This window comes from Bombus terrestris, chromosome 8, assembly GCF_910591885.1.
Source record: "Bombus terrestris chromosome 8, iyBomTerr1.2, whole genome shotgun sequence".
Lineage (NCBI taxonomy): Eukaryota > Metazoa > Arthropoda > Insecta > Hymenoptera > Apidae > Bombus > Bombus terrestris.
Genome location: NC_063276.1, coordinates 7367134 through 7383867, shown reverse-complemented (window position 1 = coordinate 7383867; position 16734 = coordinate 7367134). Strand labels below are relative to the sequence as shown.

Below are 16734 nucleotides of genomic sequence, written 5' to 3'. Positions count from 1 at the left end.
CGAGAATAGAAACACGCCGCACATGCACGACGAGACGGACATGGAAGGTTATTGGCCGATCATGGCTCTAGTCATTTTTACGAATTCTCTCGCGAATAACCATAACGCCGTTCGCTTCCTTCGATGTAAAACTCTGTTTATTTTAACTGTTCGCTGGACAAACGGTCCATATATTAGCAGTTCGCCAATTTTTCCCCGCTATCCACGATGCTTCGAATAATTATAGACTTAAACACATTTTCTGCATTGGTTCTTCGATATTTCCGAGAAACAAAGATAACCTCAGGCGATATCGTTTTCGTAAATTGAACGCTCGAAAGGATATCGACAGATGGCGTATTCGTAAAGACGGATCGTCTTTCATAACTGAGACAAAAGATAAAAAAGACAGTGCAGTCGCCAGTGCAGGAAAGTTTCGAAATTTCGGAACACAGTTATTAACATGGGCATCGAGAACCTACGTGGAATTCTAGCGAGATAAGTTTACTTTAAAAAAAGAAAAAAAGAATAAAATCTGAAACTTTAAATAAGTCATTGGATAGCCTAATTTAATTGATTGATAGAAGTAATTGAAGATAAAGGGAAATCCAGTAAACATTGAACATTGCGAAGGTGAGAACACTAACACTGAGTTTGTATCTTTTCACAGGGAGAAACACAATTTTAAAGAAGAGATCTAATTTCTTCCAGGCTTGGAGAGAAGACAATTTTTCTTCCTTTTGTCTCTCGTTTTGTTTCGCATTACAATTACGGTATTATAACAAACAATTCTTTTTGTTTCGATGTTACGACAAATCAGAAAATAGCATTGAGTTTATAATTATTCACGGCACTCTATTTTGTGGTTCTTAGCTAAAAACGTCCTACTCTAGAATCTTCTTCCTTTTTTCGCAGCCGCAACGTTGAAGGATAGAATTCGATCGTGTAAATTGATCGACAAACAAAATTGCGAACGAAATATCACTTTGGCTCGTTAATCAGTGAAAACGATTGACACGACGCAGCACATGCGTCCGCAGTAGCAATTTTGTTAATCGGGCATTAAAAGAACATACTTTGATCGAAATTTGTCAATAATTTACAGTGGAACCTCGTCGAAGAGAGCATGTAGGAAGAAGAGGGTATAGTCCTCGTCGGACACAGTCCAGCACCAATCGAGTGGAAATGTATTTTTCCGAGGTGGACGTTGATGTTCTACAGCCAAGGTCTAGGGAGCCAACAGTTAGCTTAACGTTCGTATCTCGTTTTCAACGAATAATCATAGTACAATCGTGTAGCGTGCTAACGTGGACGTATTATGCTGTAAACGTATCGTTGGTTGCAGTAATATAAGGTCTTCGGACGACATTTCCAGCGGGTACAGCAGCGGGGAAGCGCTACAATCCAGCCGTACATCTCAAGGCGATTCGTTGGTTCGAACATCGAGCGTCGGTGCAAGAACACGCGCAAAACCTCGCTCCGCCACGAAGAAGACCCCAGAGGTACTAAATTCAACCGGCCGAATCCGTATAAGAACATAAATCAAGGTTTAATTCCGCGTACTCGAGCCCCAATTTCATTTCTGCAACCGAAACTTTACTGCAACTGTTCCAAATGACGCTGATAAACAGACTAGAAGCAAGGCGTCTAAACTAGAAAATAAACTAGGCTAGAATGAAACAGCAAAGACGAGTCTGCGACGAAATTGAACCTTGATTAATTCATTAAGGACATTGGCAAATTTTTCCCTCGACATTCTATCTATTAAACATCGTATCAAGCATACGTAATTATTTCTTCCATCTGGACTTTGCCATTTTATATCAGAGGAATCGAAACGTGTACTTAAAACGTTACGATGATTCGAGGAGCGTTGGAAAACGGTGTAAGTGAGAAGATTGAAAAATTGCGATTTTATTATCGGAAAATGTTCACATGGCAACGAGAATACCGCGATATAGTATTTGAGCGCAATTTAAACGCACTCTCTAAACAGTCATTAATTACGCTAGAAGGTGTTAGAACGTTGCCTCTACAAAGAGGATGCACAAGCGCTAGTAGACGTTAGTTAATTGTTTCTTCGCTTTTGTCTATGTCATCTATCTAAACGAGTTTGGACATTCGTTTGAGTCGAGTTTTCTTTACAACTACGAGATATTACACGCAGCGTTTTCCACAGACGCACTTCGATTCTTGCCGCCTGGTCCTTAATGACGATTTAAATTCGTTCAATTTAATCTTCTCGAATTATATAGCAGCACTTGATTAGACGTTTCATTTGATAATACAACGATTTTTATGATATTTGAAGGACTCGGGAGAGGATTCCGACAGCATCGATCCTTCTTCCTCCAAAAATGTCTCATTTCCGACACCTTTGAATCTCATCACTCCTGAACAAGCTCTCGAGATCCTGCTTCTACTCTCGAAAAACAGTAACGTTGCTGATTATATGAAATTCGATCGTGGCACCTTTACCGCAGGTAACGATGATTTACTTAAAAGTACCAGTCAATCAGGCCCGCCGGAACTAGAAAAAAAAGAAACGACGGAAACGATCGATAATTCACGGCCAGAGCCTGTACTAGCCGCGGAGGTTCGAATAATTGAAAGTATAGAGGCGAGGACCCATCCTGAACCTTTATCGGCTGCAGAGAGATCAATTAACGATGCACAGACGAAGCACGTCGAAACACAAGACGCAAAGACCGAAAACACGATAGAAAATATTACGAATAATTTTACTTGTGACGAAGCTTCTTCCGAAAAATTAGCCGAACGGTCAACACGGACTGTAACGGATGAACTCTGTCAGGATAAGTTCGACGAGCTGAAACAATTGTTAAACGACGCTCGTAAGGCGGTGAATAACATCGTCCACACGCAGGAAAAATTGCAGCGTAGCGTTACACCCGTCACTGAAAGATTATCCTCGAAAGACTCGTCGCAAAATGTGGACGTTGAAGCGGCGAACGAGAATGAAAACGTAGGAAAAGATGGCGAAGACGCGAACGCATCGTCAGAAAGAACAAAAGAAATAGAAAATACAGCTGATGACAAAGACGCGGTAAACATGGTTCCGGAATACGACAGCGCCAGCTACTTGGACGTTTGGACAACTCCGAGTGTGTCACGTAGTAATTCCGACAGTCTTGGCCGAGCTGGTAAGTACAACAAGAAACCAGCTCCCAAAGTACCTCTCACGGAGAGCAAAGAGGACTTGAACGAGACCGATGCTCAGAGCGCGTTGAAAGCCACTTTGGTAATTAAAACTGGAACCTTAAAGACCTTCTCAAACACCGGCACCACGAAAGACGTGTTTATCGCTCACGCTACTGGCGCGAAGTCAAAGGGGAAGAGGTGTAAGAGGCAGCGAACAAAGGAAGGCTTCTCGAAGCTGCTCGCTATTCCGAAAAATATCTTCCACAGCGCGTTTTCGAAAGAACGCAAGGCTTCGAAAACAGACGACTCCAGCTCGGATATCAGCACGTCCGAGACCAGATCGAACAGTATCGAACCTCAGGAAACGATTATCGAACTTGCACCGAAGCCATCTAGCTCCGGTCAAGAGATAAACGTTCAGAATGACGATAAAAACGAGAACGACATTTCTGACAGTTCTAACAGCTCAGACACTTACGTACTCGCGTCAAGCGACGATAAGGAAAACGATGAAACAAAGAAAGTTACCGAGGAGAAAGTGGAGAGCGCGAACGTAGAATCACGGATAAGAGAAGCGTCGCAGTCACCGAAAATTGGCAAAAGATTAGAGTCGGATATTTTCTAAATGCTGTCGTTTAATATCGTATAAACTATAATCGTGTACGTTGCGAGAGTTAGACGGGTCTCATTGACTGGTTTTCGTCGACGATTTAAGTAAACCCAATATCATCGCTCCTTCCTAGTCCTTTTCGTCCACTTTGTCGTACTGAGGAAATCTGGAGAGAAGAAACGGATTAGTTCGTTGGTTCAGATCGTATGGATATGGTTTCTAGAGTGTTTTTTTTGATAATTCGTTAGACCACTAATCGCTTACCGAGTGTTACTTCTTACTAGAATGTTAAACATGCATGTTACTCGACGATTAACACGATTACAACGACACAGCTACACGATTTATTAACCGTTGCTTCGAGAAGGAAACGATACCACCTGAGGGGAATTTTTCTGCCAGTATGCTCCCCCCTCCCCTCATGTCGTAGTATCTGTTTCCTAAAGTCAGTGTGGTGTGTAAATTATTATCGAATCGATCTCTGTTTTAAAGACTGCGTCGTAAAGAACGCTTAGCAAATGATCAAATACATAAAAATGTAAATAACGCGATATCGGGCAGTTTTATTTGAGGATCGAACGTTCACTCGCTAACAGAACGACGATAACACACAGAATTCGTCTTTATTTTTCAGATAACAAGCTTCGCTACCCTGCCCCGCAGCAAGAAGACAAATAAGAAGAAGGTGGCATGAAATTTAGAAACTGCTGCTGATCGTATCAAGGAATAAGAGCAAGCCTTCTCTTTTGACTTATTTGAATTTCTACGTGCAGCGATAAAACGATCAGCAGCAGAGACAGCTATAAACCTATGAAAATGCATAATGCATCGCGCGACATTGTGCCCTAGCACTAACGTTACACGATTCGTTTGTACATAGTTTCTCTCATAATTTCTATTTCAGTTTCGCAAGAACGTGATTCTCATCGATTGTAATCGAGCATCTAGTTAAATAGGCATAGGAGAATTTGTCCTGTTCATCGGGTTACATTAAAAAAAGCAAAGCAACGATAGAGTAAAAAAAAAAGAGAAGAATCAACCATTCGTAACCGATCTGTAACACCGTTGCTCACAGTCATCCAAGAGGTTCTTAGATACTTCTGTATTATGCTTTTTATCGCGTATCCTGAGATCCACGTGCGTAACGTCGTTTACACGACCATACACTACGGTTCTAATCGAGTTTTATAATATATAGGTACACGCGTAACGATAACGGGGAAAGGAAAACTTCCGGTGTTTATCGCACTCGATCAATGTTGCTTACGATCAAGCGTAGACCTTATTAATAGAGACACGTAATTTACCGTCGATACCCGAAAATCGCATGCGATTCCATTTCTAAGCTTTTCTAAGCTGTAGCTCTCGTGTTTCTGTCAAACATCACTGGATCATTGTAAAAAGAAACAAGAAGGTAAAGAAGAAGAAGAAGCACAATTAAAAGAGTCAGTCGTATTTACGAGAGAAAGGGATGAATTTTATGAAATCTAGTCAACAAACAAAACGTACTCAGGCAACTTTCGAATAGTGCCACTCAACTTTCTACGTATAATTTGTCTATATATATACGTAACTGTAGCTAGCAGAGATAGGGAGACGTGCGGTGATCGATGACCGATAAACGACCGTATGAAACTACACGATCATTGCACTTTTTCACGGAAATTAGAACTCGCGAAGCGTTGCATAACGTTCGTAACTGTAATAATAACCGTAGAGAAATTTGTAAGATCCCGTTGACGACCAGCCACATGTCCTATGATTTTGAAATTTTAAGGTTCCACGTGACAGCGGTCCGCTTACGTGTACTTTCGTTCGAACTCGAGTCGTGAAACAGAACGAGACACGAAAAGACGCGCAACGATCTGCGCTTCCCTTAAAGTCTGAGTTTTGTTAGATCTGGAAGATAGTTGGAATCGAATATTAGCCTCGAATCGGCTTTATTTCGACGTTGAACCACTTGTTTCCTAGCGATAAAAGAGCGCGAGCGATTGAAATTAGAAATCATTGAAACGTACGCGAATCCTTACCCGAGTGAGGTGCATGGTATTATTTTTTGCTTGAGAGTTGGCAACTATGACGTGATAACTCCTGTTTTAATATAGAATCGCATCTGTTTATAAGTTGTTTGCGTGCACGGTATACCGAGCAGAAAATTTACGCACAAACGCTGTAACTATCTCAAAGGAGAATTGTAACGAGCAATTGTCGATCTTATCGAATCTATCGTATATGTAATTTATCGTCCTGTACTTTAATGGCCATTGCGAACGCTGAGCGAAAGATGCCACTCGAGGACGTAATATTATCGTTCAGTTGAGAATTTGTTGTACGAGCATAGTTGTTGATTTTGCTAGATCGTAGGAAGAGAATGCAGCTAATGCGACGATCGTCTTTTTGAAAATTTCGAAATACACCGCAGAAATTGTAGATATATTTAGAGGCGAACAAAGCTTCGAGTTAAAGATTTGGAAGGTTCGTAAATATTTCTACTTAGCAGGTCGACATTTGCATTCGCTGCATTTTATCAGATAATGTAACAAAATTCGACGCTTGTCAAGGGAAATTCGTTTAATTGTAACTTACGTGTATTGTTAATTCTTAACTATCTGGATACCTGGCCGCAACTGTACGTGTATGCGAAACTAGAAAGGAACGTGCTCAATCTTAAGAATCTTTGCCCGTGCTCGATAGGAGAAAACTCGTAAAAATTGTTACAGTACCTCGATGTTGTTCGAGCTTTCTTCTTTCCAATTTCAATAAGCCTTTTTTGGTGCATCGATAATGCACCATGAAATTACGTATATGGTGCTGCAAACTTTTTAAGTTATTTTATAATTATATATCTTGGCAACGTATATATAAATATATATGTATATATAAGGAAAACATGTTCTGAATGTTAAAAAGGCACCTGAAACGTTGTGAATTATATGGATAGATTGGTTAACAGTATTTCGGTTTAAGTATATCTGTAGTCAATAAAGTCAGATTAAAGTATGATACCTATGTGAATTTGTTTACGATATTAATTGTTTCGAAATTTGACAAAATGTAAGTATTGGAAATTATGTAATGTTAAGTAAAATAACTTAGACGTTGCAGATTTCCCTATCTGTATATAATAAAAATTAAATCAAAGTACTTACATTTTTATCAGAATAAAAATAATTCTATCAAAATGCCTTTATTAAATCGTTTATTCATTAAATCGTTCGCATTATACTTTATATTTAGAAAAATAATTTAAAATATTTAACTTTGTGCATCGAGCCACATAGTCCATATAAAAATATATAAATTACAATTTCATACATACATCCATACACACATGCATGAATTGTAACGAAGTCGTTATCATTTTTGTATCAGATGCAATGTTATCGACTCCATGTGAAGTAACTTCCAACTGTACCATCGTACATGGTTGAGTTGTGTATATAGTTCCTTCATTCACCGCTCTAACTTCGACAAGAAATCCCATAAGCTGCAGATCTATTCTATAGCTTATATGTGGCAATAGATCTATCTTCTATCTAGGCTGTAGTAGGAGTTTCAAATGTGACGTGAAAATGCATTGCGTGTTAAATCTAGAATACTTCTTGTCTATGCTTAAATACAACACCTCTTTTTGATGACAATCATAAACTTCTGGCTTTTTTTAATACTGCGGTCTGCTTTCTTAAATTAGTATTATTAGTTTAGAGATAATTATGTATACACATATTGTACATAATCAAAATTGTACTCATTGTAATATGCTTTTAAAAGCATATCTGAACTATAACTGTTTTCCATTAAATGATCAATATGGCGGCTTCCACATAATAGTAAATAAAAGTGATAGATTTTGTTAAACTTCATAATAAATTTCATTGAAAAAGTGCAACTGTTTATTACTTTTATTTTAATACCCATTACTACAAATGATGGTAGATGATGTTTTACATTGAAGTGATTTACGTAGCTTCTTATTATTTCTGTACGTTTTCTTAACGCTCATTTTCGCTTGTTGTTAAACATGTGCTTGCGCATTTGGAACATATCACAAAGAATTTGAAATATTCATGAAATTCTGAAATAAATGATTATATTTATTTTCAAAATGAATTACAGTAATAACTTTTGTAATCATTTGTTACTTTATTAATTTTAAAAAGGCATTCTTACAATTATTTCATATTTTTTTTAATGTATAATTTAAGTATTTTTCGACGTTTTTTATAATTAGCGTTATTATTTTTTAGCTGTGATTAAACTTTTTTATGATATATTTATAGCAAATATAGAAGTATCTTACTCAATTTACAATTTTTACTTCATTGTATTTTTTTTACAGTTTCTTATTATATACATCAAAATTATCCAATGTATGTACCAGAAATATATGATATCGCTTTTTCAGATCTTAAAAAAATACGCATATAATATACGTTTGATTTTAAAAATCGAAGCTGTGGTAATATTAAAAAATGTTGCAACAACATCAATTATTAAGGGATAAGATGCTTTTTCGAATATTGAAAAATAAGAACCACCTCGTTAACAACATATGCGAAAAACTGGTATTTATAAATAAATAAAACTACATATTTTATTAACAGTATATGCTACCATTAAGCTATAATTCATACACATATTTTTGAATATGTATTATTTAGTTACTAAGATAATCCTTATATTTTTGTATAGAAAGATCAGTTTTAATAATCTAATAAGTTTTTATTTACAATGAATTATTATTTTAGAATAACAATGTGAAGAACATTGTATTATTATCAGAAGATGAACTTTGTGAACTATGGCTACATATAAAAACTGTATTATTAGAAGCACAAAAGTTATGTAAACAAACATCAAAGAATAAAGACAAACATGTGAAAGTAAGGTCACTTAGATGAATATATTGTATGATATTTTGTCATTTTTTTATCATTAATATAATTATTATTATTATCATCAATGCAATACATCTATGTTATCATTTCAGGAATTTAATCTTATGATTAAATTAATACGTACAATAACTATCATGGCTCTTGAAACAATTGTACAACGAAAGTTTATACCTAATGTTCTATTACAAAACATAATATTACTACATTCTGCTGTGCTACCAAATATAAAAAATGAACAGGTTGATGTTTAATTATTATCATTTATTCTTTTAATATCCATATTTTTTAATTTTTAAATAAAAATCTTTCTAAAGGCTAAAAATGAAATATCAAATTTGCTGGAAAAGTGGTGGATATTAGACATGACATGGAAAGAGAAAGTGATAAGAAATGTATTGAAATACCTCATCCAAAATAGTAAAACTTCATTGGTAATTATGTATTGAGTATATAAATACATGTGAACAATGTAACTTTAAATAACTGATTCATTAATTATAATTTTAGCAACATGTAAAACGTTTATATGAGATAAGGTCTAGCATCACATTACTGAAATGCATTGAAGATGTGCAAGAACTACTTAAACTTGTTCGAGAAAAAACTGTGATGTCCCTTGAAGAAGGTCGAATGTTGATATTACATTTATTTACGCTTGGGGAGCAATATATATTGGTACAAGTTATAAATTATGCCGAAAAGGTTATAAATATCAGTTTATATCAAACTAACATTAACATAATGGATATTTCAGGGAATTCATAATAATGTAAGGGTAATATTACAAGATATTGAACACAGTTATATTCCTGCATATGCAGATCTATATACAACAGCATGGTTAAATGGAACTGCAAAATTTAAGAAATTTATCGTTGAAAATTGTTTACAAAGTATTATTTTTCATTGTTTCCGAACATATAGAGATGATACAGGAAGGGGAAAGCTTGGTAAAAATCTGCTTTCATTTGTTGCTGCTATGCATGATAGCAAGCATCAAGCAGCAAAATTAATGATTCACAATGAATGTAAACCTTTACTTTGGCAACATTTAAAGGTATTACCAGAATGAAATTTACATATACACATATACATAATTTGTTATAAGCATCAAATTAAATTCTTATCACAGGCACATGGGTCTTTCATCATATGCAATGCTGTAGAGATTCTCTTTATAACAAGTTCTGTTCAATATACATGTACTCCAAGAGACAGAAATAAAATCTATATTCAAAAATATTATGAAACAATAACAGATCTCTTAAAAGATTCAGATTCTGAAGTGTGCAATGTTACTATAAAAGTATGGTAATTTGTCTATTATTACTTTAACCTCTTGCTTTACAATATTAGTACACGTCATATAAGGACATGGATTATGCTTTTAATTCAATAAAGAGTTTTGTTTCTTCAGCCTGAACATTATCACCACTTACTTAAATAGTTACTAACAAAACTATAAGGCAAGGGGTTAAATATTTCAAACTAATTATTGATATTTAAGAAATGTGAACAACTTTAGGGTCTATTTAAAATGTTAGAAAAATATTGGAATCATGTTCCAAACAATATTATTCGGAGCTGGTTAAATATACTACTACAACATACAAAAAACGCCAGTAATTCCGAAATAAGGGCAAGCATTTTTACTGGTTTAAAAAAAATATTAGTTAAAGAGCGATCCCATATGATACTTAAAGATTTTCTACCAAATTTTGCACACAGTATTTATGACGAAGATCAGACGGTATTAGAAGCGTTAATTAAACTTCTTTATCATGCACAAAACCAACTTGGAATACCATTCTGGAATATAGTACCCTTGACCTATGTCCTCGATCGCTTAGAGGTATACATAATACAAAATAATATTTGACTATTTGCAAATAAAAATAATATTAAATTTAATGTCTTATTATTATTTTCAGACTACTCAAGATGAATTTGTCTTGCAAGAATTAGTAAAACTTATGTGGTTACGTATATCGTCGAATGGTACACATCACGATAAAATAAAGGATGAATTAGCATATATAGGAACAAGCAATATAAATGCCGTTAGAAGATTTTGTTTGCATTCTAAATCTATTATAAGTTTGAGTACATCCATGAAGCTTATTGAAACTTTGTTATCTGTGATAAGAGAAGAAATGGAATGTTTACCTGTAGCAAAAATATTAAACAAAAATTATAATAAAAAAATTAAATGTAACACCAAAAAGAATAGATTCGAAAATGGTAATAATATATAATTATTGTGTGATATTAAGTTTATTAAGTTTAAGTTTAAACATTAATAATTGTGTTTATCGGGGTAGATTCTTCAAATAGTTGGAATGATGACTTTGATAATTATAGAGCTATAAATATATATATCGATATTATTGCTATGTTATTAATAGCAAATATTGAACATAGTGACGAAGGAATATTGTATAAAATAGAAATTAATATTTTACAACCAATTGCACATGCATTACCAGAGCTTTTCAAGAATTTCAGAGTAAGTATTCATAATTTATTCCCTATAGGTCTCTATAATATGTATGTAATCCTTTTTCAGGAAACACCAATAAACGAGTCAATAATATTTTTATTTTCTTTAATACCTCCGAAATTTTTTTTGAATAAAATTGGTGTTCTGGAAATGTTGATACAACAACTGTGTGATCCCAATACTCCCGATGAAAGCCTCCTTTCAACTGTGTATCTTCTGATGAAATGGAATAAAGGAGATACAATTTTATTTGCATTAACGAATCTTTTTACACAATCTTTAAATACAAATGCAAGACATAATCAGGTAAAAATATTGCTTAATAAATATATTAATAACAATAAGATATAATACTATTAAATGTTCATTTAGAATACTGCACATGATTTCCAAATTAATGAGAAAGGTTTAGAATTAAGTTTACGAATTCTAAAACATTTACTGCATGTTGAATATCAGTCAGTTTTAATGAATAAATATCATAAGGACATACTTAAATTTTGGGAAAGTTTACATAGACTAAGAAGTTTTATAGAAAGAGAAGTGAATAATGAGTGCAATATAAAAAGTCTTGTATCCAAAGATATAATTATAAATTTTTTTAAAGAATATATATCAATGATTGCAATATTACATAAAAAGGATGTATTTGACACATCAGAACATTTTTCGGAGATTTTATTATGGGTCAGGAGGTATGAAAGTTAATTACATATTTTTATCAATTTTCTAGAAGTATCGTTATTGTTAACATACGCTTTCTTTTTACACAGGACAATAGTGACACACATATCACACGTTAATGTAAACACTATAGAAAATCATTATGCTTGTATAAATATAATAAAAAGTACTTTTGATATGTCAAAATTACTACTGAAAGAGTGCAATACTACTCCGAAACTATGTTGTGATATTGTACTTTTATATTGCAGTTGTTTATCATCACCAAATGGTATAATTTTTTTGAATGACGCATTTGATGCAATAATGATGTTATTAGATTTTAGTAAAATGGCTTATGACAAACAAGAACCAAATTTATTAAACATTGTTGTACCAAATTTTGTATGTATTGTAATGGTTACTTTAACTAGATGTAGCAAAGATATGTTACTTAAATATACAAACGTAAGTATACGTAATGTAAGTATACGAGTTATGTAAAAAAGACGTGGTAAATATTTTCTATATTAAATAACTTATTAATTATAGGACAGAAAAATACTGCATAAATTAACGCAAAAATATTTTTCCGTTATTAAAAATACTTTTGACGATGAGAGTTCTTATCTTTCATATATAACTATTATGTTTAATGCTGCAATCAGTAGTATAAGTATGGAAATTACACGTTTACTACAATGCTCACATATAATAGTGGAAAATATTATAAGCACACCATTTCCTTATCTAGCAAAAGAAATATTAAAAATTATTTTAAATACAAAAAGATATCAGAAACTGAGTATACAAGTATTAACAAAGACAATAACAAGTTGTGCAAAAGTAAGTATATATACACTATTTAAAATCTATTAATAGCTTAGCTAATTCATTTCACATTTTAGATTGACATGTTATCTTCTCTGATAGTAATATGCAAAATGCTTAAATCAAATGATAAAAAAGTTACTAATTTACTTAAAAACGTGACATTAGCATCCAAAGTACACTACCAAAATCAATCTTGTGATACTCTCTTTGATAGGTATTATTAATTTTTTATTCTAAAAATAATAATATGTTAATCGTAACCGTAATCACGTGATCAGAAAGATCATAATATTGATAAGAAATATAATATTCATAATTCTTCCAGGTCTATAAATGATGCAATAGATATAGTTATAGATGCCATATTGAAACAGAAATAATACAATTACCGTTTATGTAATAACTAATTATGTAATTGTAATAAGCTAATATATCTACTGCGCGATATATTTTCATTCAATATTTTATGTATTAATGAAACTATAAAATTTTATATTTTTGAAATTATGAAGAATGTTTTTTAATACTTTTTAACAAGGGAAGCTTTAGAAAAGGAGGAAAAGAAAAAGTATGAAAAAATATTTTTGACGAGACAGAAAAGTAGAAAATTTTTACATTAGTATATCAATTAAGATATTGAACGTAATTATTAATTACTAATTAATAATTGAAATAAGAATTCCAATTAAAATAATTAGAATAAGAAAAAATAAGATTTCTAGAGATATAATGTTTAAAGTTCAATAAATATACATACATATATTGTATATTTAAATATAATTATTTTTTGTACAAGAATATTTCATTTGTTTACATAAATAAAACATTTAAATAAATTATATGAAATTATAATTACTACAATTGTTATGTATTGTAATTTATGACTTACTGTTTCGCCATTGCACGTTACTTAGCCAGAAAACGTTATATTTCTCATTTGTCTGACTGCAGCTACAACTCTAGCATTGCATCCAGAGCTACTCTTGTGGTAATCTTCTGGTGGGAGTCTTAATAAAAGAGACATATGTTGTAGATTTTCTGATAAGGATAGACCAAGTTCCTCTAATACATTACCAAGGTAATCTGCAAAATATATTCTGCATATTAAAAAACTGAAGAAAATGTTTTTAATATCTAATTTTTTGATACGAAGGTACATACCTATGTCAGTTGCAAGTTGTTTACATGCAGCAGAACTTAGCTGACAAATTCCTAATGTTTGATCTAGAAACATTTGACATGTTTCTTTAGCAATGATTTCTAATAAAATACCAGTAAATCCAGATTCAGTGGAACTTTGAGCATATTGTGGATCTGCTGCTTTTAATGCCTGCGTAAGGCTCGGATTTTCCCTTAGTAAAAATGGCTCTAAATGCTGTGGTAATGTCATCAAATATTGCCCAACTTGTGTTATATATTCCTGAGGAGCAAAGCTATAATCGGGTAAATCTGCACTCAAATGCGTCATTTTGTTGATTTCTGTTGACCATGCTGGTGCTTTTTGTACTGATAATAATTGCGTAAAGATAGGAGCAAAGATTACTTCATATGTTGCACGATGTAAATCAGAACATAGTTTGTGAATAGACTTTATTATTGGATCAAGAATTGTTTCTTCTTCTGTAAAAGAAAACATTTATTTAAATATGAAGTAATTGGTGTCATCGATGAAAAAGTCTTCATATTGATTACCTTTTTGAAAAGATGCAATTAAATTTTCCAATTCATTTTGACTTGATGTATGTAAAAGTAATTTTTTATACTGATTAAAAACGCTACCACTTGTACTTTGCAGCTTATTATTAGCTTCTGTAATGTCAATTATCAAAGATTTCTCAAATTGTTGAATCTGTCCCAAAAGATCACCTGTATATATTGGAATTGACAATATTACATCAAATTTATTTAAAAAAGGGAAATAAAAATGCTACCTATAGTTTGCATCAAAGTAAGGCACATTTGGAACAAATTCCAATCCTCATGTTTTACTTTTTTGTGTTCTAATTGCCGTATAGCCACTTGATATTTGTCAAGATATTTATTGAAGTAACGCTGTAAAAATAAACATCTTCTTACACATACATAATGAGATAGTCTTTTTATCTTAGCATTTTAATTAGTTTAATATTACAGTTAGGGATTTTAATACGCTGGGATAACCACAACCATCTGTAAAGAGTTTACATCTTTTATTGGCCTCATTTGCATATTCCATTACTCTCGAAAGGCTAAGGGAAAGGTTATTGATCGTATCACTTAAATCATCTTGAACAGAGTCTATAGATTGTAACTGATATTCAAGTTGAGCTGTTTCATAAATATTGTATTTTGTAACATATGGAACATAAGGTGCATATATTGCTTGTGCCAATGCTAACAATTTTGGAGTCTGTGATTTTCCATGTGATGATGTTTCAATAGCACCTTGCAAGTTCACAGCAAAGTGCCTTGTAATTTGTTTAAGCTCAAGTAAAAGTGACAATTGCATAGCATTTGTATGTTGTTTTAAAAGAGCTTCTATACATTCTGGAATGCCTGGGTCCAAACTTCTCAAAAGATCAGCATATATCTCAATAATTACATCAACTGAGGTACTTGGGAATACTTGATAACACCATTTCACCTGTATTGAAATCATGTTACCATAAGAATAAAATTTTTGTTATATATGTTAACACAACATTTTTAAAATAAAAGTTACCTGATCATTCCAATTAGATAATAATTTATCGTAATAAGTATGTAACCAATAAGAAACATTTTCATCTTGTGCTAATTCAATAGTTCTGCGCCATTCTTGTCCTAATGATACTTTCAGACAATTGTGATAATACTTGAGAAGTTGAGGCAAGCGTTCCATTTTACTAAAAATATCCACATAAATTTTAGATTGTTCTGAAACAAAAATATTAGTTAATTTTTATACAGTGGCAAAGGTTACAATTACATTCAATATAACATACCCAAATTTGCAGCAGTAAATGCCTGAACTAACTTTGGACTAGCTATGGCTTCTAACCGATTTTTTAAACCTTCTAATTGTAATTTTTTATCTTCATAGTCAATAACATTTACGAGCATAGCCAGTGATTTTTGCATACTGAACAGTTTATTTGCTATAGCTTCTATATCTCCCGACTCAAATACCTGAAATGTTAAAAATAACATAAAGCCAAAATTTATAAGCATTTTCTTATCTCAGTGAATACTATACCTCTTCAACATCATTGGCAAGTATACTCCAATTATCAGCTTCGTGTAATCCTTGTTTAGCAATCTGTAAGTCTGTTTTTATTTTATCTATTCTCTCTAATGTTGCCATTGATGAAGCAGTGTCTTTTTCAACCTATTTAATAAATTAATATCGTAATAATAGAGAAACAATAGAGGTATTCAATCATTTCAAACAAAAATATCAGAATCAAAACCTTTTCTATTTCTTGTTTAACTGCAACCATTTTTTCTCTCAGAGCTAAAGCTTCTTGTTGCAAAAGTTGAGTATCTCTTAGAACTCTTGGCAAACTTGAAAGAACAGACTGACTGGTTTCTTCTAAAGCCCCATTGACTTGTTGCACATACAATTGTAATTTCATTACCAATGATGAGACAAATGCCTAATAAAGTAATATATAAAAAATATTTATACAAAGAGATAGAAAATCAGAAATTTAGAAAACATATAAAATATTATCTCCTTGAATTTGAATGTCGTGGCGATTTCGCACTCGAGTAGTTATTTATATAAAATAACGATTAAAAAAAGTTTCTAAAACATTTTTTATTTAATGCTATAATATTTTTATATGCGATGTAGTAAAAAAGAATTATCTATAAAAAGGCATATGGTGTCATTGACCGCGATGCATTAGAAGCAGTCAGTTTAGTAACTGACTGTACTAGTGCAACTGAAAGTCAAAAACTGTGTCGAGGAAAGAAATAGAACCCGCGCAATCGAGATCACACTAACTGTATGACTTACATCTTTGTTTTCTTGTGCCTCGACAGATTTAAACGTTTTATTAATCCAATCTTTCACATCGAAAGTATCTTCGGAAAATGCAGATACATCCTGAAATCGGTTTAAGGTT

The 16734-nt window shown here is 32.6% G+C and overlaps 2 protein-coding genes across 7 annotated transcripts; one reads left to right on the top strand and one right to left on the bottom strand.

Moving 5' to 3' along the window:
• Nucleotides 1-3768: 3768 nt before the first annotated feature.
• On the top strand, nucleotides 3769-14082 carry LOC100643206. Of its 6 annotated transcripts, none has more exons than XM_048408292.1 (19): nucleotides 3769-3955; nucleotides 4386-7581; nucleotides 8157-8316; nucleotides 8500-8634; nucleotides 8742-8888; nucleotides 8964-9080; nucleotides 9157-9324; nucleotides 9404-9706; nucleotides 9782-9955; nucleotides 10175-10501; nucleotides 10581-10890; nucleotides 10971-11155; nucleotides 11216-11455; nucleotides 11522-11844; nucleotides 11923-12280; nucleotides 12365-12658; nucleotides 12721-12860; nucleotides 13598-13724; nucleotides 13800-14082. In XM_048408292.1, exons 3-18 carry the CDS (start codon nucleotides 8224-8226, stop codon nucleotides 13656-13658), a joined length of 3375 nt encoding a protein of 1124 aa, XP_048264249.1. In that variant the 5' UTR covers nucleotides 3769-3955; nucleotides 4386-7581; nucleotides 8157-8223; the 3' UTR covers nucleotides 13659-13724; nucleotides 13800-14082. The 6 variants fall into 6 exon arrangements, with proteins under 6 accessions (XP_048264249.1, XP_048264248.1, XP_048264246.1 ...); XM_048408291.1 differs by having other exon boundaries at nucleotides 4386-7683; XM_048408289.1 differs by having other exon boundaries at nucleotides 4386-7733.
• On the bottom strand, nucleotides 13709-16239 carry LOC100643085 (conserved oligomeric Golgi complex subunit 7). Its single transcript, XM_048408218.1, has 9 exons — nucleotides 16075-16239; nucleotides 15861-15992; nucleotides 15610-15793; nucleotides 15348-15541; nucleotides 14778-15269; nucleotides 14578-14698; nucleotides 14339-14512; nucleotides 13808-14266; nucleotides 13709-13743 (listed from the first exon to the last, which is right to left on the bottom strand). Exons 1-9 carry the CDS (start codon nucleotides 16237-16239, stop codon nucleotides 13709-13711), a joined length of 1956 nt encoding a protein of 651 aa, XP_048264175.1.
• Between the last annotated feature and the right edge of the window lie 495 nt (nucleotides 16240-16734).